Source organism: Ammospiza caudacuta, chromosome 9 (genome assembly GCF_027887145.1).
Source record: "Ammospiza caudacuta isolate bAmmCau1 chromosome 9, bAmmCau1.pri, whole genome shotgun sequence".
In the NCBI taxonomy this organism is placed as follows: Eukaryota; Metazoa; Chordata; class Aves; order Passeriformes; family Passerellidae; genus Ammospiza; species Ammospiza caudacuta.
Genome location: NC_080601.1, coordinates 20,406,211 through 20,430,951, shown reverse-complemented (window position 1 = coordinate 20,430,951; position 24,741 = coordinate 20,406,211). Strand labels below are relative to the sequence as shown.

Sequence of the window (24,741 nt, the reverse complement as noted above, 5' to 3'; positions counted from 1 at the left end):
ATGGGGAGGTCTTAGGAAGGTGGAAAGAGCCTTGCATTAGACCATGTATTTCTAAAGAAATCCGGGGCTGAAGTTCATGGCCTGTGCTGCCCATGACACAGCTCTGCTCGTTGCTGCCATGCACCATGGCCCTGGCATTGCATCAGCTCTTTTATGAAAGACTGTGACCCTGGGCAGCAGTCACCAGATACAGAAAAATTGAATCAGTTTCCTGAGGACGACGGCTGAAGCCAAATCTTCGTGAAGCAGTTTGGTGTATACCACGAGCAATGTAATTCTGCTGAAGGCTCAGCTGGGAAGTTCTCCCTGGAACGAGGTAAAAACATGTCTGGAGAGATACAAACTAGAGTGGAAAACCCTGATTTAAGCTGTATTGCTGTGTTTATATAAACGTGTCTGTTTTCCCACCTGGGCTGCCCAGTGATCCCCTTTTGTCTCAAGCCTTGAGCAGCAGCGCTGGGGCTCAGATGGGCAGGGCTGGGTGGTGGGGCCGGGGGTGTGCACGGTGCAGGCCACTGGCATGGCCAGCAGCTCTCCCCAGGAGGGAGCCTGGCTGGCACAGCATGGCCAAGCCTCTAGCCCACATAGGGCCAAAATGCTTTTCAACAGCAAGGCCAGATCTGCAGCAGTCCAAGCACTGGAATAGCAAACCACACTGCAGACTCTCCACTTCCTCACCAAGGTGTCAATGCCTGAACCTCGTGGCCACATTCAGGAGCATGAACGTGTTGCAAAGGTGATGAAAATGGCAGCTGGAGAAGTTGGCCAAGCTGTGCAGGGCATTTCTCAGGACTGTCCTTGGCACAGAACACTTGAAACCTGCCAGGTGAGCACAGCCTCAATGATGGTAAAGATCCATCTTTCCCTCTATGCAAAAAAAAAAAAATAAAATTGTGATGGCCACCCCCCAAGCTAACTGAGCAGGGGAATATGCAGAAAACTTATTCATGTTGTGAGGGAGCAGCCAAATGTGTTCTCAATTTTAGAGGGTAAAAGTCTAGCTGCCATGTATAATGCCTCATAGTTGTACTCCATGTCTGAGGAAAGAAACCTGTGGAAAAGGAAAGGGCTCTGGTGGGTCTGAGTATCTGCAAAACTGCAAACCTTGAATTCCCCAAACCCTCACTGTCACCCATCAGTAGCAATTCCAGGTCTGTCCCTTGTTCATGACATTGAGATTATTTTCCCCATGTGTTATGAACTGGAGAGTACCTTTTTAAAATCATCAAGTACTAACTTATTTTTTTTAAATTTATTTATTTTCTTGTTTTCTTTTGGAAATAGCAGGAGTCAGGTTTCCTTGGGGTAGTTTTTAGCTCAGTTTGTAGTTCTTTCAGCACTCACATAGAAAATAGGTAGAATCTTTAATTCAAACATAATTTCTCCTCAGTGTTGTTAACCAAACATTTAATGGAGAGTCTTAAAAGAGACGGTTGAAAGTCTCTCCCTGACTCATGTCTGCTTTCACCATCCAGGAACATCTTCTGATTTGGGCTCTCAGTTTAGATATTGTGTCTCAAAAGGTAGGCATGACTCAAGATCCTAATATCAAGTTTAAACACATACTCCTCACACACCTCTTTGTCCATGATCATGTAATGAAAAAGCAGGGACATATTTTCACCTTTGCTGGACACCTCTGTATCTGGAGAACAAATGGGCTACTGTTATTTTTCATTGTCACTTTTCCCTTCCAGTGATTACAATGCAACTCACTTTTGACAGCTGCCACTGAATAAGTCTTGATATGACTGAGCAGGATCAGCCCAGGGATGGACTCTGCAAGATCTTGGTTGTCTATCTGCACCTCGTGTGGTCAGCTCCATCACTGCAGGAGAGCTCCAGACGGGATATATGTCAGAGGATATGGGCGCACTTTTGGCTTTTCACGTCCCTGCTCCACTCCCAAAATGACTCGTGTCAGCAGGGGACAGAAACTGAACACGGGACACACTATTGAGTAGGGGAAGGAGCTACACGAGGTCCTGGCCAGGGTGATGGCTGTAGGGTACCCTAAGCCTTGGTCCTAAATCACTGAGGTGTCTGGCACGGTGACCACACGGTGGAGTTCGGAGAGCTGCCTCCAGCTCTGCCACCGAAAGGGTTTGATTTGTAAGAGCCCTGGTTTTCACTTTTAATAGTGAAGGTCTCTGTGGGATAGAGTTTGAATTTCGGATAGATCTTGGGTTTTGGATAAAGGCTGGATATTGCTGGCACTACTGGCTAGCAGAAAGGTTGTTAAGGAAAACAGCTGATGGCAAACTGAGCTACTACTTTTTCCTTCCATCCTCTGCTGAAGGCACTGTTTTCTGGGGACAACAGACAGGATTCTTTTAAAAATGTTACAGCCAACAGTTTCCAAACTATTTGCGCATATCGTGATGGACATCTACACAGACATACATGCTTATCGGGACGTACGTTGTAGGCTGCTTTTCGCTGCAGGAATGTGTGATTTCCATACGCGCACACACGTGCAGATTGCGCCCCAGACAGATCCCCAGTACAGAGCAAATGTTTCATGCTGAACCCCCTTATTCCCCCGCCGCAACCCACATCCACCTGGGGAAGGGGAACGGGGCTCCCGGCATCCCTCACCCCTCGGGAGCCCCTTATTCCATGAGGGGCGGCCCTCGCGGCGGCGGAAGGAGCTCTCGGGGCACCGCAGCAGCCCCGGCGGGCGCGGAGCGGGGCGCGGGACCGGGCGCGGAGCAGGGCGCGCAGCGGGGCGCGCAGGGTGCGCGCCGCGGGGAGCGAACAGCAGATTGCGGGCAGCCAATGGCGACGGCAAGCCGAGGTGGCACCAAATTTCCCGCAACCAATCAGCTCGCAAGGGGGAGGGAGGGGAGAAAAAAAAAAGGAAGGGAAAAAAAAAAAAAGAAGCAGCCAGGCATCATGAGAGAGGCTGGCCCTCGTCATCCTCCTCTTCCTCAGCATCCTTCCTCCCTCCCGCCCCCCTGCCCGCTCCGCCCCGCCTCTCCCCCCGGCTACGTCGAGAGCCGGGCCCCCGCCGCGATTCGCCGCCCTCCGCGCTGACCCCGCGCATCCCAGCCGCGGGCAGGGGGTCACCGGGAGGCCGGGGCGCGCAGAGTCCAGCCCCGCCAGCAGCCGAGCAAGCAGCCCCCCTTAAATAGCTCCGCACCCGCCTCCGCCAGCCGCAGAGCTCGCCGAGCGAGGAGCCGACCGGAGCCAGCCTCTCGCCAGCGCCGGGGAGCTGCGCGCCCGCGTACCGCGCCGAGGAGCACAGACAGGCCGCCCCATGCCTGCGCACTTGCTGCAAGAGGAGGTGAGCGGGGCCCCGGGGTGCGGGTGCTTTGTCTTCCCCTCGCCCCTTGTTCCTTCATCTCCGCGGCTCCGACAGCGCTGCTGCGCTGCTGCTGTGCTGGGGAGGAAGGTGTGGGCATCCACGCGTGTCTGTGCGTGCACACACACACGTATTCACACGTGCGTGCCCGGTCCTCTCCGCACCGCTTCGCAGCCGGGGAGGCGAAGGGGCTCAGTGGGAACTTAAAACATCGCCCAAGCCTGGTGGGGAGCCCGCGGATGAAGCGGAGACATCCGCCTTTGAGGTGATCTTCCTGGATCCTGTACCCTCAGGTAGACTGAGCATAAAATACAGGGTTATTTTGAAAACACCCATCGAAACATCCTGGGTGCTTGAGTAGCATGAAGACTATTCACGAAGATGTTTTGTGCCAAGAAGTCATAAATTTTTTTATAATACTCAGACTGGGATTAAAAAAAAAATTCTTAATTAATTTGATTTGTGATAAGAAAGAGGTTTTACTCGCAGTGTTTTAAAACCAAATACTGCAGCAGGAAGCGTCTCTAGGACAGACGCAAGGTGAAAGCCGGCTGCCCAGATGAAATGAATGACTGTGACTGCATTGCTTGAGCCAAGCAAGCATACAATAGGGAGACTGCCCATTTTTGGCATAAGAAGGTCTGAATAATAACCTGACACCAGTAAGACATGTGGAGCTGTTGGATTTTTAAAGATTTTCATTTTTATTTTTGACCCTTACGGCCGCCACCCTTTGCCCAAGGGGAGGAGGCAGGCGCTTGATTCTGGTGTTTGTGCTCCCACCTTCTCATCCTTCCCCCCTCTGCCAATGCCTAGAAGTGGATGTAAATCATACCCCTGCTCTTTTCCTGTCAGCAGCACCCAGGGTCTCCCTTGGTGCTTTTGTGCAGGTGCCATGACCTTCCAGGCTTGCTGTGATGTAAAGAACTTTACTTTTCCCCCCTCCCAAAATGGATGTCGAAGGCAGTGTGTTCAAACCATGTTTCATGGTTTTGGCATGTATTTTGGGTCATATCCTGGAAGCTGGAAAGAATCCTGTCCCTGGGTCATGCTGGGTATATTCAAATATGCCGGACCCGAGATTCAGTGCCCTGGGGCTCATACACCGTGCCCGCTGCAGGAGCCTTTGAGCTGCAGCTGGTTGTATAAGCTGGCTGGGTGCCAGGATCACCTATGGCATGTTCAGTGCTGGGGAGGTGGGAGTGTAGATGGGGAAACACATCTGTTCTGCAGATGAGAGCTGCAAAGCCATTCGGAAATGAGGGAAAGCTAATGAAAATTATTTAGCTGGCCTCCTCCCTCTCTCAGCCCTAAACTCCAGATCAATCTCCATCCCATTTTCCTCGGTAGGAGCCACTATGGTCATAAGGGGACAAAAATCCTCTTTCTTTCCTCGTTTCCCCCGTTTCTACCTCTCTCCCTCCCTCATCCCCCCATGCTCCTCCCACCAAGTTTGTAACTGTGGAGCTGTTTCACAGCTGCTTTATAGCCCTTTTGTTCAAGGTTAGTTTACATGTGAGAATTGACCAGCCTGATTATATCAGTGTAATTCCAGCAGCATAGGTATGCTGGTAAAATTCCTCATGTGGCTACAACTCCAGAAGAGATTTTTTTTTCCTCTCTGCTGTTTTCTTTGCGCTTTCCCTTCTCCTCCTCTGCCCCTGTGTAACTTTGACAGTGACATAAGCTATCATGGAGGAGAAAAATGCAACTCCAACCCCACATTCTTACTCTGGAAGCAGCATGTCCATATGGGGTGTGTTACCTGTCTAATTATACCACCAATCACTGCTGGGAATTTTTCCTGCATAGACAAGTCTTGGGTCTTTTTGGTAGATTGTCTTGCAGCCAAGAAAGAAAATTGTACCTTTCTGCCAAAATGCTAGATGAGAATATCTAACACTTGGGAACAGGCAGGACTTCTCCTTGCCTAATCTTTGGATTAGAAGCCATTTCTCATGATTCTTTTGGTGTGGGGATTACCTCTAAATTCTCTAGCAGATGAGAGTATCCTACCCTTAAAACGTTAACTAGGAAAGCAGGCAGGGATAGCCAGGATGCAGAAGAGCCAGTCCCAAGCTCAGCAGCTTGCCTGTGTGCAGTGAAGGCAGCAGGATACTTTGTGTCCAGTTTTTTTTTCCTTTCAAACCTTTGATTCCCTGAGGAAAAACTGAAAGCGCTCTTCTGTAGAGATCATTTTACTTCCCAAATGTGGGGAATCTGTCAGCCTTGCCAGCTCCTCCCCATCGGAAGGTATGTCTGTAACCCTCCAGTTTCAACCCTTGGGAAAGGGAGGAGTTGGGGTGGCCACGTCAGCTGCCTGGCCTGATTTTAATGCCTCCCTCAGGAAACTAGGCCATGGCAGGATGGTGGTCTTTTATGAATCCTGAACACCTGAGTGGGAATCTGCTGCTAATTCAGCAGAGATTTCTATAGGGAAAGGAGCTTTCCCAGCTTGACCATGCTCCGTCCTGCAGTCCCAGCCCTCCTGTTCCTGCTGGCTGACCTGTAGTGCCCCTTCACCCATGGAGGCAGCAGTCTGGGTGGCAGAGGGATGTGTCCCAAGGGGCAGGGGATGGGGTGATGTGTGTGGGACACACCCTTGCATCCCACGTGCTTGGCACCCCCGGGTGGGGCCACGTTGAGCACTTGGGGCTGACAAAAGGCTTCGAGTACCAGCAGGCACAGTACCAGCAAGCACGGGCTGTCTGGATGGAGATGGAAATCGGTGATTCAGGGTTCACTGACCTGTCTCATTAGGGTCAATCCTGCCTGCTCCTTTTGTCATGCATGCCTGATGGGGCAGGCTGTCACTCAGCCAGGGCAAACAAGCATGTTCTGAGGGAATGTTGTGTCACAGTTACAGAAGGGAGCCAGGAGCCAAGCTGAGCCAACTTTGCTGCTTAAAACTTCCTCTCTACATGCTGGTGGCCATAGATCAGAGGATTGTCTTCCCTTGCCTCAGTTTGCCTGTGGGTGGGAAATGAGAGAGGGATAAGAGTCTTAGCAGCAGGCACAGGATAAGTAGCTGCAGTTCTAACTAGAAGTACCTCACCTGACTGCTTCTGTCCACTGATCTTCAAGCATGTTGGTCTTGCCACATCCCATCTTGGAAGGTGAGGCGGGCAAGATAAGGAGGCAGAGAAATCCCCCTATGGATCTTCCTGATGTTCCCCTGTGATCCCAGGTGGGGTGACAAATAAGTAGGATTTCAGGAGCAGCCCATTGATTTATTATAAAACTGTGTTTGAGACCATATTTCTCTTCCACCTCTTTATTCATTCATAAGATTTCCTTTTTGTTGTCCATTTATGCACAAGCCCAGACCCACCTAAAACCATCCACTAATCAAACTGAATGTAAATAAAAATCCTTGCAGTCTGCAAATGATCTCACCAAAGGCACTGGTGGAAAAGAGACTGGCTTTCGAGTATTTTTTTTACTTTTGGCACCCTACCTACCATTCACCTCCTCTTCAGAAAGAGCAGGTCCCCATCCTCTCAGGCCATGACTCCATGTGGCCAGAGCAGGATCTTTGTGCCAAGGGCTCAGCTGAAAGAATGGAGCCTTCCAGGGAAACTACAGGCTGTGAATCTTTACACTGCCTGCCTAGATGCATGTGTTTCTATTTCTTGAATTGATAACCACCAACTTCTTATTTTGTTTTCCCTTCTTTCCTTTCTTGAAAATATCCACTGCTACCTCTTCAAGGAGTTCTCCTCCACCTCCAGCACCACTGGTGGTGGCACAGTCACCTCCCGGGTGACCAGTAATGGAAACGCCGTCACGGAGAAGGACTTACTCAACCATGAGGACTTGGCAGCAGACCGGGGCATGGTAGATGATATCTTTGATGAGACCTACCGGGAGAAAGAGGGCCCCAAGCCCCCGCTGCGATACGTCTGGAGGAACATCATCCTCATGAGCCTGCTGCACCTCGGGGCCCTGTTCGCCTTGACGCTGATACCCTCTGCAAAGATCCAGACACTGGCGTGGGGTAAGCACATTCCTCTGTCTGTTTCTGGGCAGCTGCAACCCCCCAGTCTGTTGGGTGGGGTTTTTTTCCCTCCAGGCCCATAGACTTGGGGATGAGAGAGAAAGAAGCAGGGGGCTTCTAGAAGCAGCTCTTCAGCCAGATTTGTAGCAAGCTGTGGAAGGACTTGCTAGTGTCTCTTGTAAGGTCACACATGAGAGGGAAAGATTTGGCAGGGATTTGGCTTGTCTGCTCAAAGAACAAACTTGATTCACAGATGTTAGGACTGGAAATATCCTGAATGTGTAGCTGCTATTGGCGTGAAGAACAAAACCTGTTTGATAGAGTACTGTGACAGTGCCAGAAAGTTAGGAAGAAAGATGCTAGCAAGATCACCTGAACGGGTTTTTGGGGAGGCAAGGTACAGAGCACTACTTGCTGCCCTGACACGAAAACCATTCCTGTCCTTACCAGGGAAGTGTAAATCCCACAGAGCCTCAATGTGTGTATGAGGGAAAAGAGACAAAATACAGTTGTGCTGAAGATAAAAGTCAAGAATTAAGTCTGAAGCTCAGGTCTTTTATCATTCTTAAAAAAGCACAGATTAGCCACTGTCATCCCGGAACTAAGCCTGATGACTTTCAGAAAATAAATAAGCATCTCTCCAGGCAGCAAATTCCAGTGGAAAGCACAACCCAGCAGAAGGTAGCTAGGGAAAGCTCTGCTTTCTCAGGGATCTTGTCCTGGGTAGGAACCAAACTTCTCCTCTGACTGCTTGAAAGACAGCTGGGCCCAGGGCCCACTCTGCAGGAGAGCTTCGCTTTCCATGAGCCTTTGTGTGGACCCCTGGAGGAGTCCAGAAGCCAAATGGCTCCCAGTAGGGAGGTCGAGAGATTGCATCCAGCCCCTGCCTCCCTGTGAAACAGAACATCCTGAAACAAAAAGCAACAGTCTAGATTGAGGTCTGCTGGGGTGGCTTTTGGGTTCAGTAGTGCTCCCGCTTCCTGGTCAGGCTGGCTATGGAAGGGCCCTGGGGCGATCCACCTGGTCTGTCACCCTCTCAAAGTCTGTCTTCCTGATGCTGTGTGCAACAAGTGTCACAGCTGAACGGGGAAGGAGATGGCTTCCTGGATGGTCAGGCTGATTCTTCCTCTTATCCTTATCAGCCTCTCACAGGCAGGGGTCTGCCTCCTCACTGGAGGCAACAGCCAGGGCCTGGCTACAGCATCTGCAAAAGCAGAGGCCTTGATGTGTTCCCTTGTGCAGTCATGGCCTTTCAGGGGGATGTTGTGAAAGAAGAGTTTGCTGGGCCTTTCCCTTGTGAAAACCTGACAGGCTGTACTTTCCCCTGGCCTGTCAGAGCTGGGCAGAACATGCAGCCTCAGCATGATGTTGGAGGAGCATTTCAGGGCTCTTGGTCCTGTTCTGTGTGTCCCATCCCTGGGCTGGAGGCTAAGCAAAGAACTGCTGGCTTCTCCCACTCACTGAGGTGACAGCCTGGGTCCTCCAACTCCAGTCAGATAACCTCAGGATGCTGGGGCAAGGAGAAGGAAAAAAAGTGAGTTGAATTTACTGCCTTCATTTCAAGCTGCTGATATGCTCCATGATTTCCAAATCCATCCAACCCTTATCCCTTGAGTGCCCTTGGGATATGTACGAGGGCTTGAGCATCTTTATCCGGAAAGTTAATGCTGTTTTGCATTCTGCTAAACCCCACCCTACTCCAAAATGGTCTCTGAGGCAGTGTCTTTGCAACTGTGCACCTCTTTAGGATGTCTGTATGGCATCTCATGGCACTTCCCAGGAATCTGCTTTGCTTTTTATCTGATGTCAATCTTTCCTGCTCTCCTCACTCAGTCAATTCTGATGGGAAGTGCCAGTTGCTCTCCTGCCACTATGAGGCACTGCAAGATTCCATGGTGGATTCTGGAGTGACATGTTCTGGGAGTGGGAGAAGGACATGGTGTTTGGGGGAACTGCACTGTTCTGGACTGGCTGAAGATCTATCTGGCCTTACCAAAGTTGGAGTAGCTTCACCAAGCTCCCTGTCCTGCACTCCTGTTCCAGGAAAGTACCACTGTTTGTGGCACCTTACAGCCAAATCAGAGTTCCCTTATAGTCCATTGTCCTCCAGCACTAACTGGAACGGGAATACTCTGATCCTCCACATGTCTACCTTCTCAGCACAAGGCTTCTTGCTCCTTGCATTGCCCTTTTCTCAGCTCATACCTTTATTTGGCATATACAAGGCATCTGTGGCTGTCATGTCATGTCAGTGACTTGGTGTTTTTTCCCATCACCCTCTGGTAGCAAGGAGAGGACTATAGTTCCCATGGATACACAAGGATAGTGCAGCAGTGACTTGGGTTGCTCGTGGCAGTACACCATGGGCTCATGGCAGGCCGGCTCTAGCAATGGTAGTTCTGGAGCTGCTGGAGTTTTTGCTTGTTTCTTTGTTTGTTTTTCAGATAATTTCTTCCTTAGATTGTTTACATATAATATAAAATTAGCATGGTCTCGGGTGTTCTCTGTTGTGTTGCAACAGGCAGCTGTGGGGCCTGGTGGCTCATCTACCTTCTGTAATTTATCCATTGCTTATACCTACTTCATCCAGGCCACCATCTCCTTGATGTTCCTGTTCCTTTGAAACCAGTTATGTTGGTGACTGTCCTCTTTTGTTTTTGTTTCTCTGTGTGCTGATTCCTCTTTGTCTCTCAAGCTCCCCAGCCCTGCCTTCATCATTGTTTGCTGTTCTGCGTTGCTGTGTGCATTGTCTCCCCTGATCTCTTTCTGGTACAGAGCCTCCCAGAATGAGCTCGGGTTGTTGATCAGGTGAGAGCTCACCATCACAAGAGCTCTCCGAGCCTGTCCAGCACTGGCTTTCTAGTCAGGTCCCCTTTTATTTATTGTCTTTTCCACTGCACTTCTCAAAGTCTTGCTTAGTCTTTTCAAGGATCATGGGCACATTTTATGTCATTTGCTAAATGGCACAGAGACTGCGTCTTAAAGGGCAGAATGCAAAGGTGATGGGCAGTTTCTTCTCCAATTGCTCATATCCTCGCTGGAAACATGATTTGTGGGTAGTCTTTTTAGCCCTTGGATGCAGCAGTATTTGTAATTGTCAGTAATTGTCCTAGCTCCTGTTGGCCTGGACGCAGTGTCTGTAAACAAGAATGGTTCCTCTCGACATGGTGCTCTGTCAACACCTCAGATCCCTGCAGTGCCAGAGGCTCTAGGAGCATGGGTTGATACCATATTTTGTTGTTGCTGTATTATCTTTGGACCAAGGTGAACCTTGCTGGGTAATTTAGGCAACTGACAGTCAGAAAATCTCAGCCAATACTACCCCCAGAGATATGACCAGCAAAGTGTTTACAGTGTTTTTTTACTTTCCCATCAAGACTATAGCTGGCAACACCTTACCACTTAGTGCTCCCTCCAGGCTAAAGTAGCAGGTGGTGTGCTTCTCTGAGTGTGGCAGGGAAGTTAGGTTTCAGTGACAGCAGATCCTATTGCTCCTCCTAAACACTCTTCCCTTTGTGCAGCCTGTAAATTTCATTGCCCCTGGTATCTTTCTCCTGAGAGTAGCAGGACTCACCCGGCTAACAGAGACTGGGCAGCAAGGAGGGAACAGTCGTGCACAGAGCAAGAGCCCAAGGACACATGCTGCATCAGGAGCACCTCTTTACATGTAAACATCCTTGGTGTTCACTGCAGGTGGCAATGCTTTCAGCACATTCCTGGTTTCTCATCATAGCTTGGGTCTGAATCTGAGCCCTAAAGAGGTAAAGCTTAATGAATCATAGCTATGACTGAATGCAGAATGTTTTCTGTTTAATTTTTGGAGCATTGAGTGCTTATTACTGTCAGTGGTCATAATTCTTTGTATTCCAGTTGAATGGGTCACTGGGAATATCACCTGTGAGTTGCCAGTATTTTGAATCTCGTGTAGTTCAAAGCACTGGATGGAAAATGACTTTGAATCCTCAGCTGATGGAGTCCCTAAGTCCTTCAGTTTGGGGCAGCATCACAGGGCAGGTGTGAAAATCTGTGCTACTTTATTTCACCTTCTCTACTTTCTTTCCAATTAAATTCTTAGTGGATGATCTTGGAGGAGTTTTTCTTCTTCCCTGTGAGATGCTGATTCCCTGACTATGCAATGATTGATCATCACTGTATCTGTTTGTGGGGGCGAACTCTCTGAATCATAAAGGTACTGGATTCTTCTGTATTCCACAAGGATTTCAGTCATTGTGCATGTCCTGTCACTGTCACATAAACTCTTAGATATGGCTGATGGATCTCCAGGTAGGGTCTGGCTTTCTGTGGGGCTGGTGCCATCAATGCATAGACTGAGAATCACTTGCTTTGCCACAGAAAGTGTCTGCCCCTTAGATAAACTACAGCTTCTGTACAGGGGCATGAGGCCAGGCAGCACAGGATTATAATTAGAGAGTTATGGCCATTGTAGTGACCTGGGATGCACGTCCAAGAGAAGTCAGCATGAGCTGCTGAGGTTCACAGGCTTTGGATAGAGGCTGAGTCTGTTCTATGCCGGGGCACCCAAAAGCAGTGGGTGCTTTTCCAATTTTTTTACAAAAGCTTCCAGGACAGGACACCCAAAAGCAGATACTGGGTTGTCTGGGTTTGGTGTCCCCATCACATCTCTTTTGTGATTCCCTGTGCTTGTTGATAATGTCATTGTTGCTGGTGTCATCTTTTCCCAAGAGGGGTATCCACAGGCAAATTCTGAGAATTGTCTGTGTAATTGTCTGCATTTGACAGCTTTGTGAGCTTTGTTCAGCTCTGTTGTGTCTTGGAAAGGCTGGATCCTGCTGTATTTGCATGCTTGGCTCTTCTGAAAGACTGCCAAGGTGCTGGGAGACACAAGGCAGAGTTGTGCTGGTCCAAGGCTTGTGCTGCACTCAGCAGCAGGCAGGGAACCAAGGGAGAAGATGAAGATGGGGAATCACAGTCAGATCAGCAGACAGGGAAGGTCACTCTTGTGCAGTGGGATGGAAGTGAGAAGAGTTCATGCAAGTTTAAGGGGCCAGAAGACATCCAAGACAGGCTTTTAGTGGATAAGTGATTACGCTGGGAATGTAGAACAACAAAAAGGAGGTGACAGAAGGAAGATGAAGCAGGAGATGAGCAGAAATAAAGCCTGTATTATTTTGAATTAAAGAATCGGGCCATGCCTGGCAGAGGTCTCAGATTTCTGATTCCAGACAAGTTTCTATCAGAGTATCTGGTTTTCTGGATTCAAGACAAACTTGATTAGAGCCATTTGGCTGGACTGAACGGCTGAATGTCAAGCATACTACCAGCAATTCCTATCCATGCACTTATGTGAAGGAATAAGGAACTCTTTTCATGATTGATACAATTGGCTGAAATATGCAAATTTATACCAGAAAAAGTTTGCCCTGGGGGACTGGTAAGAAGGCACTGCTTCCCCCAGAGGACTAGAGGTGGATCAGTTGACCTGTTCACAGATGTGCACCCTTCCCTCTTTGTGTCTGAGCTTGCAGAGCAAACCAGCTGTTGAATGCTCTTTCTACCAAACTTCCTGACTCTTCCTTCTAGAGGAAGAGTTAATTTGCAGAACCAATTTTCTTCTTACCCTACTTTCCTAGTGTAATGCTGCTATGAAACTCTTGGGATCTTTTCTCCATTTCTGTTTTAGGATCAGGTGCTGGAGCTGAGGTTAATTTCCAGAATTCCCAGGAGGGCAAACAGGCACACAGACCAGGGCAAATATGAACTCATGATGTATTGGGAGAGGGATGTGGTTTGTTACTAGATGCCAGAGGGGCAAGGAATTCCTTTTGCCCTGTGTGAAGAGGGAACACACGAAGCAGCCTCAAAGCTCAACAGGGCACAGCAACATCTGCCTCTGCCATGGGCACAACTTGCAATGAATCATTAGCCTTGGGGTTTCCTTCTGTGAAAGGTGCAGGACTTGAGCAGAGGGAGGGATCAAAAAGACCCTAGGAACAGTAGCCTCTGGGCAGCTTTTAAACCAGTGCTAGAGCTGAAGGTGAAACCCAGACTTCAGTGGGAGGATAGGTTAGATATTTTTTTTGCCAGCTTCTGCTGAGAAAGGGAGCAGAAGAAAAGCCTAACCCTGGGCTTGAGTTGTCCCACTCAAGAATGCTAAGATTATCTACCATCTCAGGGTGGAAATAATGCAAAAGAGATTTATTGGGGTTTGGTGAGATGGGAAAGCAAGAGCCTGGAGTATTTGGGGTGGAAGAAAAGGGAGAAACTGTTCCCTGATGGACTGCAGTGCTTTTACCACAGTGCTTTATGAAAGCAGCCAGTTTATACAATTTTGACTACTCTGCACTATGACAGATGGCACTATGCTGAAGAACCAGCCCTTGTGAGTCTTCTAAGGGGGAGCCTCCTTCCTTGTTAGAGATGAAGAGCTGAATTGCTTTGTCCACATTGCCTAGGAGGCCAGTGGTAGCTTGGTCAATCTCACATGGAGTTTTATTGCCCCAATCTGCTCTCCATGGATTCCTCTCTTGCTTATACAGATTTGGGGAAAGGTCCACCTTTGTGTTGCCTGCCTGAAGCTTTGCTCCAACTGCTCAAACACCTTCTTTTCCTTTGTAGCTCTTCTGTGTTTCGTGGTGAGTGCTCTGGGGATCACAGCTGGATCTCACCGCCTCTGGAGTCATCGCTCCTACAAAGCCACGCTGCCCCTGCGCATCTTCCTGACTATTGCCAACTCCATGGCCTTCCAGGTAAGCATTTCCTCAGTGTCCCACTGCTCCTCAGAAGGAAGTGCTCCCATGAATCCCTGTCCCAGATAGGGGACAATCTGATGAAGAGGCTCCTCTATTCTATCTACTACCTGTTGTTAGGAAGAAGACAGCCCTTTCCATCTAACACTGCAATGCTGGAGTCTGTCTCGTTGTCTTTACCTTGTCCCATCAGAGGCTGACTCTGAGACAAACCCAGTGTTGAGAGGACAACAGGCCAAAGTCAGGGGTAGGAAATCTCTGAAGCAGGAATGTACCTTTCTCTTGAGGTGTGGTCTCCCTGTGCTTGCACCAGGTCCCATGACAGAGGTGTGGAAGTGTTAAGTGTTTTCCTGGTGTTGCCTCACTCTCTTTTTGCTGTGTGGCTGATAAAGGAGAAGATATCTGCTAAGCCAAGGATTGTAGAATTCTACAGGATGTAGAATTTGCTACTTCATAAAGACCAAGAACTTGTTGAGATTTAGGGGATGTTTCTCTCATTCAGAAGAGTGATATTTAGGACTAATCATGTTACAAATCGCTCCACTGGCTTCCAGAGAGTTGTCCCAGGTCAGTGATATTTTAAGGAGAGAAGGGTTGGGCCCATTCAGTGGCACAAGTGACTGCAGGCACTGTTAAGCACCTTGGGAGATTGCTTCACCTCCCAAAGAGCTCTTAACTCAGGATATTGCCTAACTACTGTGAGAGTACTTCACAGTCCCCAAAACAAACAAAACTGCAAATCTGTAGAAGTCAGAGTGAAAACCCAGATTGGCATGGCACAGAAAAATAAATCCTCTCAGGCTTGCTGCTGAAAGTCAGCTCTAACAACACTCCATCCTCCAACTGTACTGAAGGGTTGCTTGTCTGTGGGAAGGACTCAGAAAGGTGTCAGAATGCAGCACTTTCTGCTATAAAAAGTTGAACACAAAAGTATCAGTGCTGTGCTCTTAAGTAATTCTCCAGAGGATATGATTTTTTAAAATGTAATCAAAACAGAGTAAAGTTTTTAAAGCTTTGAAAAACTTTCTAAAACATCAATGAATTTCTTCTCTGATAGTACCAAACAGCTGTCTTTGATGAGGAAGGGGAGGGACCAAGCTGCTGATTCCAGCCAGTGGTCCAGCACTCAGCAAGGCAGCGGGATGGGTTGCTGTGTATTAGCTAGTCCTGTACAAAGACCATCTTTCACAGGGTTATAGGGCAGAGGGGGAAAGAATTTGCTGAGCTATTGCTGTAGGGGATAGGAATAGACAAAGATGAGAGACAGAGAGATATTTCCGCTTCAATAGGAACTAATCCAAAGTTTTAGTGAAAATTCGATACTATTCCCCATGGATTTTTTTAGTAGTTACTTTCAGTGAGATCAGGAGAAGATTTATGTTGAATTTCTCTCATTCCTATTAGTGGCAGCAGAGGAGATCAGGAACTTTTAAGATCATGGAAGTTTATGGACTGTCTTATCTTAGGTCCTCCAGAAAACACCTGTTGGCTGCTCAGAGACCTGTGACTTGTAATTTCAGAGACTTTATGAATTCTGCATCTAATTGGCTTTTTCACCTGCAAGACCTGTCAGCTGCAGCACAACAGGTCTCATGGTTATAGCCTGTAGCTGGGATATGCCAGGGAAGAAAACATTCTCCTTGGCCTTGCTTGCTCTTCTCAGAAAGTCATGATTTTCAGTCAGCATTACAGTTAGAGGTGGGCCCAAAATAAGAGCTGTAGAAAAGTTAATGAGCTAAAGTTTGGGTCAAGATACAGATTGTTCAGGTTTGAGACTCCTGATTTTGTTTGTAGACAGGATGATGGGGTAGATGAAGTCATACCATGATCCAGCTGTGTTACATGGTCTCTTTCCAAATTTGTGCCTCCTGCCTCCAGCAAGACAGGGAAAACCTTCCAATATGTGCAAGCCCAAGTTGTCTGTCAACTTTCAGACTGGGCTTTCTCATGTTACATGGTGCTGTGTAGGGTCTGGGATGTGAAAGAGACTTTGGGTCACAGGTGGAACTTTTCCAGCATAGGTACTGGTTGAGTTTCTCTGCTTACTTAGATAGGGAAGGCAGCTGGGCCACCCTCTTCTGGGGGAATACTGAGTGACCAGGCTCTGGCCATGATCAGCAAGGGCTGCTGATACTTGGAGATATTTGGCTGGAAGGAAGGCGGCAGTTCCCACTATTAGGAAACAAGCAAGACTTTAACCCTGTTCCATGTCTATCATTGCCTTCTTGAATGGCCTGCAGGTAAATAATCTTATCTCAGGTAAAGGAGGAGTGGTTACAATACCTGAAAAGGACTTGAGGAGTTGAGTCTCTGTTACAGGCTCCCTGTGTGTACAAGTCCATTAGTCTTTCGAGGCAAGAAATAGGGATGGTTATGCCATTTCCTTATCTTCAAAGTGTTTTCAGGAAAAGTCCTGGGTATGCAGGTGATTAAGGAGCCTCTTGTGTAATACAGGTAATAGAGCCATGGTTAGATCTCTATTTCATGTTTTCTAGGATGGTGTAATACATGGCTTTAAGCTCATTGAAATCTTGATACAAAAAATGATCACGGGCTTATGAAAATCTATTCTTAAAACTAGCCAAAGCAATCATTTCATAATACAAATGATAAAAGCGTTTACATTTTCCAAACGGTATTGATTTTGCTGCTTAAATTGAACAGTAATGGGGTTGAAGAGAGGTATTTTTGAGAAATGTCATTGAAAGGGTGTGTTTGTGCTCCTTCTAAAAAGGGACCTTAATTTTAAGACTGTTTGATTTCTAATGGGAAAAAAAAAAAGTTGAAAAAAGCCTTGCCCCCCCCGAAGTTAAACATCTGATTAGGCAATCCCAGGACAAGCAAGGCAGGGTGACCTACGGGAAATGTCAGGTAGAGGGAAGGGGCAGGTCAGCCTCGCCTGGCACTGTGCAGGGATGGGGATGGGGACAGGGATGGGGATGGGACAGGAGCCGAGCATAGGAGAGGAGGCACCAGCCAGCCAATGAGAGTGGCTGCTGCAGGGGTGGGGCACAGGCTGACCAATCAGAGCCTGCAGCACCATGGGTGTGGTGCAAACCCCCCCCCCCCAGCCCAGAGTTGGCCAATCAAAGAGCAGCAGCAATGAGGCACCACTTCCCAAAAAACTGGAGAGGTGCAGCCAAAACTCAACCTCTGTTTTAAAGGTCAGAAACCCCAAACCCTACTGAGACATAATGCCACTGATACAAGTTAAGGTCAACAGGATTTACGTATTTAAGCATTTTGGGCCACTTTGTAATTCAGAGGGAACATCTCCATGCCTGACCCTAAGTTTTCACTCCTGCTGACTTGCAGAATGACATCTACGAGTGGGTCCGGGACCACCGTGTCCATCACAAGTTCTCTGAAACAGACGCAGACCCACACAACGCCATGCGCGGCTTCTTCTTCTCCCACATTGGCTGGCTGCTTGTGCGCAAGCACCCCGATGTCATTGAGAAGGGACAGAAGCTGGACCTCAGTGACATCAAGGCTGACAAAGTGGTGATGTTCCAGCGCAGGTGAGTAGTGGGGTCAGCCTTAGTGGGGAGCCATGGGGAATGGGGCAGGGACAAATGGGCTGGGAACTCAAATGGCTTTGATGGAATGTGAGAGAATTGAGGGCATCATGTGAGAAATGTGACTCTTCAGCATGCCCAAGGCTTTGCTGTGAGATGAGCTGTGAGAAATGAGCTGTTCCTCTCCTATGAGAAATGTTTAGAATCCAGTGCTACCTCTAGCCCTCCCACGCCCTTCTCTTGCCTGCCTACCCTGCAGCATCTTGCCAGCAGCAGGCTGAGATTCCCACCACAAAGCCACTCCACACCTGCTCACCCCACAGCCCAGCTGCTGCTTTGGCTGGCCCAGAGCCCACACACAGGTGCCTCTGAGACATCCTTGGAGATTGTACACCTTCCAGGCCATGTGTGTGCCCCTCTTCCCTCAGTCTTTTGGAAACAGTATGGTGAAAGAAGGGTTGAAAATGGAGATGTGAGAGGTGCAGCAACTGGGAAGAACAGTCTGCATTCCCTGGTGCCTCTTGGGTAGGGTATCTCTCACCCATCTGGAGCTATACTAGGATGCAGAGAAGGTGAGCCTATCACAAAGGCTGCAGGGATGTGGGACTTAACCCAAATAGTAACCAGCCTAAGTCAGGAAGTTCCTAGTACAGTCCCAGACTGACTTTTCTTGTGGGTCATCAGAGCGGTTCACCTTCCTCTATTCCCAATCCTCTAGTGTGAGAGAGCCCACATGCTCATCTGTGCCACTTGCTTGCACTTGTTGATGGGGTGTATTTGTAGGCAGAGCCAAGTCTGCAAGGAGGAGCTGCAGCACTGGGCCAAAGCCAGAGAAAGGACCATGTGTGGGACTCTGAAAGCACGGGGTTGCCTTTATGGGGACCAATACAGCTGAGAAGCAAATGACAGATGAAGCCAAAAGCAGCAGCTTTTCTGGGTGTCTGAATGTCTGGACTCTCACTCACCCCCATGGTGATGGGAGCATTGCTTTGTGCAGATGTGAGAAGAGCAGGATTTAGTCTGAGTCTCTTGCCTGATGATAGGACTTGGGAATCTCCAGGCATGGCTTCTGCACATCCAGAGCAAAAGATACAGGGCTCAGGAGTGAGGCATTTCTGCACTTATTTTCCCTGTATAGCTGAGCATGCATCCTTCAAATGGAGGACTGAATCAGTCCTTCCTGTCCTGCCTCTGCCACTGAACCCCTTCGTCCTGGTCCCTTCCTTTCCAGATACTACAAGCCTTCAGTGGTGTTGCTGTGCTTCACACTGCCATCTGTAGTGCCCTGGTACTTCTGGGATGAGTCCATCATCATCAGCTTCTTCATTCCAGCCATCCTGCGCTACACCGTAGGGCTCAATTGCACTTGGCTAGTGAACAGTGCTGCTCACATGTTTGGCAACCGGCCGTATGACCAGAACATCAACCCGCGGGAGAACCCCTTGGTCAGCCTGGGGGCCATAGGTATGTCCAACATCTGTGTCTTTGCTGCAGGGGGACTGTAGAACAGGGACTGCCTCTTGGGGCTGCAATTGCTTCTAGGAATTTCTATCAGTCCAGGTGTCCCTATTTCCCCTGCACCATTCGGCCTTTGCATCTGAGGATGTTTCCTGTGCTAGCCAGTGAGTACATAAGGGCAGTGGGGTTATCAGCTCCCATCAGACTCTTTCCAGGCTGGAAAGGACTCTGCCACACTTAGCACCTTCTTATCTCAATGGCAATATTTTATTTACCCTGTTCAGAGGTCTCTGCCACGTTCACTAGACTAAAAAACGTGTGCTGCCGTCACTGCGTATCTCTCTGAGATTTGTCAACTTGAAAACCAGCAGATTCACATTTTGACATGTTCTCTGGACAGCTGGTGATTTTGGGGGTACTTGAGGATAAGACAAGATAGATGCTTTCATATTTTTTACTGAAGTTTTGGAGATCTAGTTAAGTACATTCCAGGATCAGCATATGCTCTTATTGGTTTTCCCTAAATCCTCATCTGTTTTGCACCACTGTATCTCAGTGGGGCTCCACTGATTTCCACCACCAAAGGATCTGCTTGTGGAATTTTAGTAGAGAGGGATTTGAACTGCAGAGATTCAGGGGTAGGAGCAGGAGTCAAGGCAGTGTCTTTGAAGGGGTGAGCACTGAAGCCAGTGTTGACAGTGTCCAGACCAGATAGTGGCTGACTGGTGTAGATTGCTTAGTAGAAGTGTCTGTTTAGAGTCTGCTTTTTTCCTCATCTGGAAATGTCCTTTGGATTTGACATGAGGATTGCCAGTGTTGTGAGAGTATTCATTAGCCTGGTTTGTTGGGGGCTTGCTGCTGGTCTAGCTGGTAGCTGAATTAATACTGGAAGATTTCTTGTGATGAGAGGGGAAAAACTATTAGGAATCCTCTGGTTTTTTGGTGCCGCTGGGGAACCAGGGCCTTTCACTGTTCCCTGCCATATGCTTACTTTCCTCTAAAGCCAAGAGGAACCAAAACTCCTCTGGGATTGTCATTGTCTCAGCCCTGGCATGCTGGGTGATGCCCAAATGAGATGGGGTAGATTGCAGAAGGGTGAAACTGGGCTGAGAGGAGAGAGGAACCTGGACTCAATCCAGAGCCCGTTACAAGAATATGGTGCTTTGGGTAAGATAAAGGGTCTGTCACCTAGAGCTCTGCAACATCCTCTCCCTGGTCGTGTTTTTCAGGAGAAGGCTTCCACAACTACCACCACACCTTCCCCTATGACTACTCCACCAGTGAGTTTGGCTGGCGCTTCAACTTAACCACAGCCTTCATTGACCTCATGTGCCTCCTGGGGCTAGCCAGCGATCGCAAGAAGGTCTCCAAGGAGGTCATCCTGGCTCGGAAATTGCGGACTGGAGATGGAAGTCACAAGAGTGGCTGAGCTCCCGCTCCCTTTCACACACACATCCACACCTCTCCTTCCTCCTTTTTTCTCCCTTCCCACCCCCTCCAAACACGCTGGACAAAAGTTTAATGTTCTGTTAACTAACTACTGAATAATGCTACCAGTTTGCTTAAAATAATGATAATGAGTTTTAACACCCCCCTCCCACGCTGCATTTTGCAGGATGTATTTAAGACCTAGGACTCTGCCCTTATAACACAAGGCCACCCTTTCCCTCCTCTCCTTTCCCTTTCTGTTTTCCTCTCCAGTCTCTCTAACCTGTCTCCTGCTTTACATTTTCCCAGTCTATACCTGGAAGAGAAGCTGGTAGGAAGTGGCCTGGGGAGGCCCATTGCAGTCGGCTATGTACTATTTAGCTAAGGGAAGCCTGAACCAGCCGGATGAAGAGTTGAGCCAAAGTCAGTGACCCTCTCTGCACTACCTTCCCCCCAAAGTTTCTGCCACTGTCCCTTCTCTTTTCTCAAGGGCTGCTGACAGACATGACAGGGCTCAACTGCTCTTCCTGGGAAAAGCAGACCCATCCCTTGCTCTTGTCATCAGAAAGAAGAGTTGTTTCTTTCCAAGATGTCTCTTGGAAAGTGTTCTCCACTGCTCCTTACCACCTAGCCACTCTGGCTGGGGAGAGAAGAGTGCCCAGACTCTTTCACATCCCCACCACTGGCCGGGGGATGCTGTAACAGCAGTGAGCACTGGAGAGGGAGTGCTGGTGGCCTTAATTTGCACTCCCTCCCTGCACTGCCCTCTGTGCCACGAGGGACTGAAGGCAGAGCATGACTCTGAGCTCCACAGCTGTTTTGGAGAGTCACAGTGAGGAGGAGGACAGATGGAAGGGTGTGCCATTGGCTGCCAAGGGGAGGACCAGCCCATAGTGAGTTTTGTTCACCACTGAGATTTTTGCTGGCAAATGGGACTTTGTCTAAATGGAGAGGAGGAGAAGGATGTAAAACCAAAGCTCCACCTCTGAGCTAAGCTGCTTTATGTGCTGGAAAAACGGGGTCCCTTCTGGGTAGCAGGCAGATTCACATCTTTGCTGAGCACAGAGACAGGACAAGGGAGCACCTGCAGGTGTAGGAAGGAGTGAAAGTGTCTGCAGGACCAGGTATTTTCGTTCTTAGGGGCTCCACTCAACAAGTGCCTGAGAAACATCAATGTGGGGCCGGGTGGCACAGGGTGCTCAAGGAAGTTGAGGCCTCTAGGTGAGAAACTGCCACCAGTGTGAGCTACCTCTGTGCTTTCTTGCCCAAGGTGTGCTGTGTTGGTTTGCCATTCCCTGCTGCCCAGAGGGAGTGGGAAGGAGCTCCTTGTTAGTCCCTTAGCTTGCCTCCCAGCCCCCTCGGCGAGCCATCTCGCCACCACGCTCTTTGCCAGTGAGACAGGCAGCGAGGGCGGCTGAGCCTGCAGAAAGGGCAGTTACATCACCGAGCGATGTGGGCATGCAGCTGGAGGGCGCTGGGGAAAAAGTCCATGTGGGTGTTGTTTCCTGCAAGTTACAGAGACCAGCTTGAGTTCAGGCAGTTGGTTACACTCTGGATGTTATGGCATCACGCCTCTCACTGAGCTGAACATGCTTTTTCCCCCTTAATTCTCCTAGTTATTATTAATTTTTATTACTATTATTGTTATTAGTTGTAGCAATGGTACTGTTTTTGTTGCTTCAATGCATCAATCGGAGCTGGAGGAAAGCACAAGAGGTAGCTGGAACAAAGTGACATTGGAGTGGGGTTTGCAGCATCTCCCTTATTCAGGCAGGCCAGGGAAGGCAGAGACAGTGCAGATGCCAATTTCCTCACCTCAGCTCTGCCACGTCGCAGCCAGGGAAGCTTCACGGGAGCGAGTGTCTGCAGCTTTGCTTCCTCCTGCTGCAGTGAAACTCACCAGGAGCCAGGATAGCTCTGTGATGTTCTCCTTAACAAGAACAAGCTTGTTACTCAGAAAATGAGCCTGTCTCCTCACCTTCCCCTCCCTGCCACCATCATGACCTTGTTTATGCTCAGCAATGGGACCCTTTGAGTTTTTGAGCCATTAGGAGTGATGTGGTCTCCAGCCAAGAGGAACAAGGACAAATGGAGAAGAGAGTCCTTCAGCTCCTGGTTTCAGGAGACAGTGTCCTTACTGCTCTGATGCTGTTGACTGCCTGGGTGCTGGCTGGAGCAAAGGGTGTTGTGGCTAGAGCTGTATCCTACCATTTGAAAAAAACCAAAAAGCCCTCCAAAAAAAGAGAAACACTGTTAGCTCTGTAATTGTGGGCTGACTTTGCTCTAGTGTAAACCCCTCTGAACTCATGGAAGTCCCCAGAGGATGAATTTGCTCCAGCCAGTAATTTGAAAGGAGAGGAGGGGAGAGGGGAGAATGATTTCCTTGCTCCTGGTGCCCTAAAGGTGTAGTGTGACATACTCTACAGTAGAGATGCGTGCTGTGAAATGCAGCAGTATTTCACATCCTCTCAGCAGAGAAGCAGGGCTTGACATCAAGGGTTCCTTTCAAATTTCAAGTGCTGATTCAGGTCCAGAATCTGGAATGAGAGTGGAAGTTGAGGAGCAGTAACCAAACAGTCCTGGTGTTTGTCCAGTCACTTTAAAGGTAGATTGGCAAATATCTCTGGGTGCCTTAAATCTTTCTTTAATATACATAGAAGTATTGACAGCTATTTGCCGTTTTGGTTTTTTTTTTCTGAGTTATGAACATTCAAGGGGTTTCTTAATTATTTAATTGCCTACATTGAACTGTGGGTGCAGGTGATTTTGAATGTATTTGAGTTAGAATTTTTGTTAGATTGAGAAACAGATACAACACTTTAAGTAGAACTTTGTTTGAGATATATATATATATATATATATACCTATAAATATATATATATTTTTGGTGGCATGTTTGTGTCCTGGACGCATCGTCTGTATGTTTAGCTTAAATGAGTCTGTGAAAGGTGGAAGCAGAAAAAGCAGCAGTGGGACCTCATGGCTAAAGCAGCTGGGACCCGCTCCCAGCTTACCAACTTGCTCACTGCGTGATTTGGGACGAAGTCACTTAAAAACACTCTGTGCCTCAGTTTCCCTATCTGTAACGGGGTGTTACACCCTGCCTCCCAGAGGTGTGGGTGAGGCTCGCTGCCGACCAGCCGAGCACAGGAAGGAACAGTACAAACCACACACCGCTGCTGGCAGAAGCATGGACTGGTTTGTTTTCCAAAACTATTCCCAGCCCTGCTGGTATTGTGAAGAGCAGAAGTCTAAGTGTTGAGTGTTCAGGGAAGGATTGGAAAGTTGAATCTGCACATTGTCTAAGCTCTGTCACTGTTGAAATGTGAGTAGGATACGATTTTTCACAGCTTAGGGATTTCTGCATAGTAGTATCTCTGTTTTGTGTATGGGAAAAAAAAAACCTTTTTGAAATAATTTCTACTAATATGGAAACAGACATCTGGTTGTGCTGATCTGAAATTTTATTTGTTCATAATAAAAATGATAAATGTTACTTTAAAACTTGTTTGACTGATGACATGGTGGGCAGGGCTTGGTAAAGCACGAGATACTCTATCAGGACCGGAATGCTGTGCCTTATTGCTTCCAAACCCTTCTCTCTTCCAGGAGAACCAGGGGAAAAACGCCTCTGGCTCTTTAAGCATCATGAATGAGTGGATTATAATGGCTTTCATACTCCAGCGCAGGCCAGGCAGGCACACCCCGCCGAGGCCGCCCCTGTGCCTGGGGTTACTGCAGGTTAATTCCAGCCGGGGCCCCTTGCCAGGGCCCTGTGGCTGGCGGATACACATGCGGCACAACACGTAATACCGGCAGCCGCCCGTCGGGCGGGTTCATCAGCCTCAGCAGGGGAATTTTCCTCATGCAGCAGTGGGTGTCCCTGCTTATCCCCACCCCTGCTGCAGCTGGAGGGAAGTGAAAGGAAAAGGGGGAAATCCCCCGACCAAGTAGTACTTTATTGACAGTAGCTTCCCTGCACCCCCACCCAAACGCGTTTTGATCACAGTGGTAAGGCCATCTCTGTGTGGCACCAGCTTGCTCCGTGCACAGGCAGGCAGAGGGGATGGCCTTGTTTGTGGCATCTTTGCCACCTGCAGTACACTGGGACCCCTGGTCCAGCCCATGTTTGCTGGCACCGCCAGACCCGTGCAGCTGGGCATGCTGAATCCCTGGGAAAAACAGGCCCATGCTTTGGTTTCCAGCTGCAGCTACTGCTGCTGCAAAGCCCTTTGGTGGGAAGGCCAGAGCCAGCACTGCAAACTGGACTGGGGGGCGAAAAGGGAATTACTCAAGACAGAAGATTGA

General features: G+C 48.7%; 1 protein-coding gene across 1 annotated transcript; it reads left to right on the top strand.

Moving 5' to 3' along the window:
* The first annotated feature begins 2,896 nt into the window (after nucleotides 1-2,896).
* Nucleotides 2,897-23,937, top strand: SCD (stearoyl-CoA desaturase). The gene is made up of 6 exons (XM_058810371.1): nucleotides 2,897-3,286; nucleotides 7,016-7,301; nucleotides 13,899-14,029; nucleotides 17,345-17,550; nucleotides 18,779-19,011; nucleotides 20,235-23,937. Exons 1-6 carry the CDS (start codon nucleotides 3,260-3,262, stop codon nucleotides 20,432-20,434), a joined length of 1,083 nt encoding a protein of 360 aa, XP_058666354.1. The 5' UTR covers nucleotides 2,897-3,259; the 3' UTR covers nucleotides 20,435-23,937.
* The last annotated feature ends 804 nt before the right edge of the window (nucleotides 23,938-24,741 follow it).

Bases quoted from the DNA above. Each gene is read 5' to 3' on its own strand.
- SCD (XM_058810371.1), top strand. From the start codon at position 3,260: ATGCCTGCGCACTTGCTGCAAGAGGAG. The intron at 3,287-7,015 runs GTGAGCGGGGCC...TACCTCTTCAAG, and splicing joins CGCACTTGCTGCAAGAGGAG to GAGTTCTCCTCCACCTCCAG. The intron at 17,551-18,778 runs GTGAGTAGTGGG...CTTCCTTTCCAG, and splicing joins GTGGTGATGTTCCAGCGCAG to ATACTACAAGCCTTCAGTGG.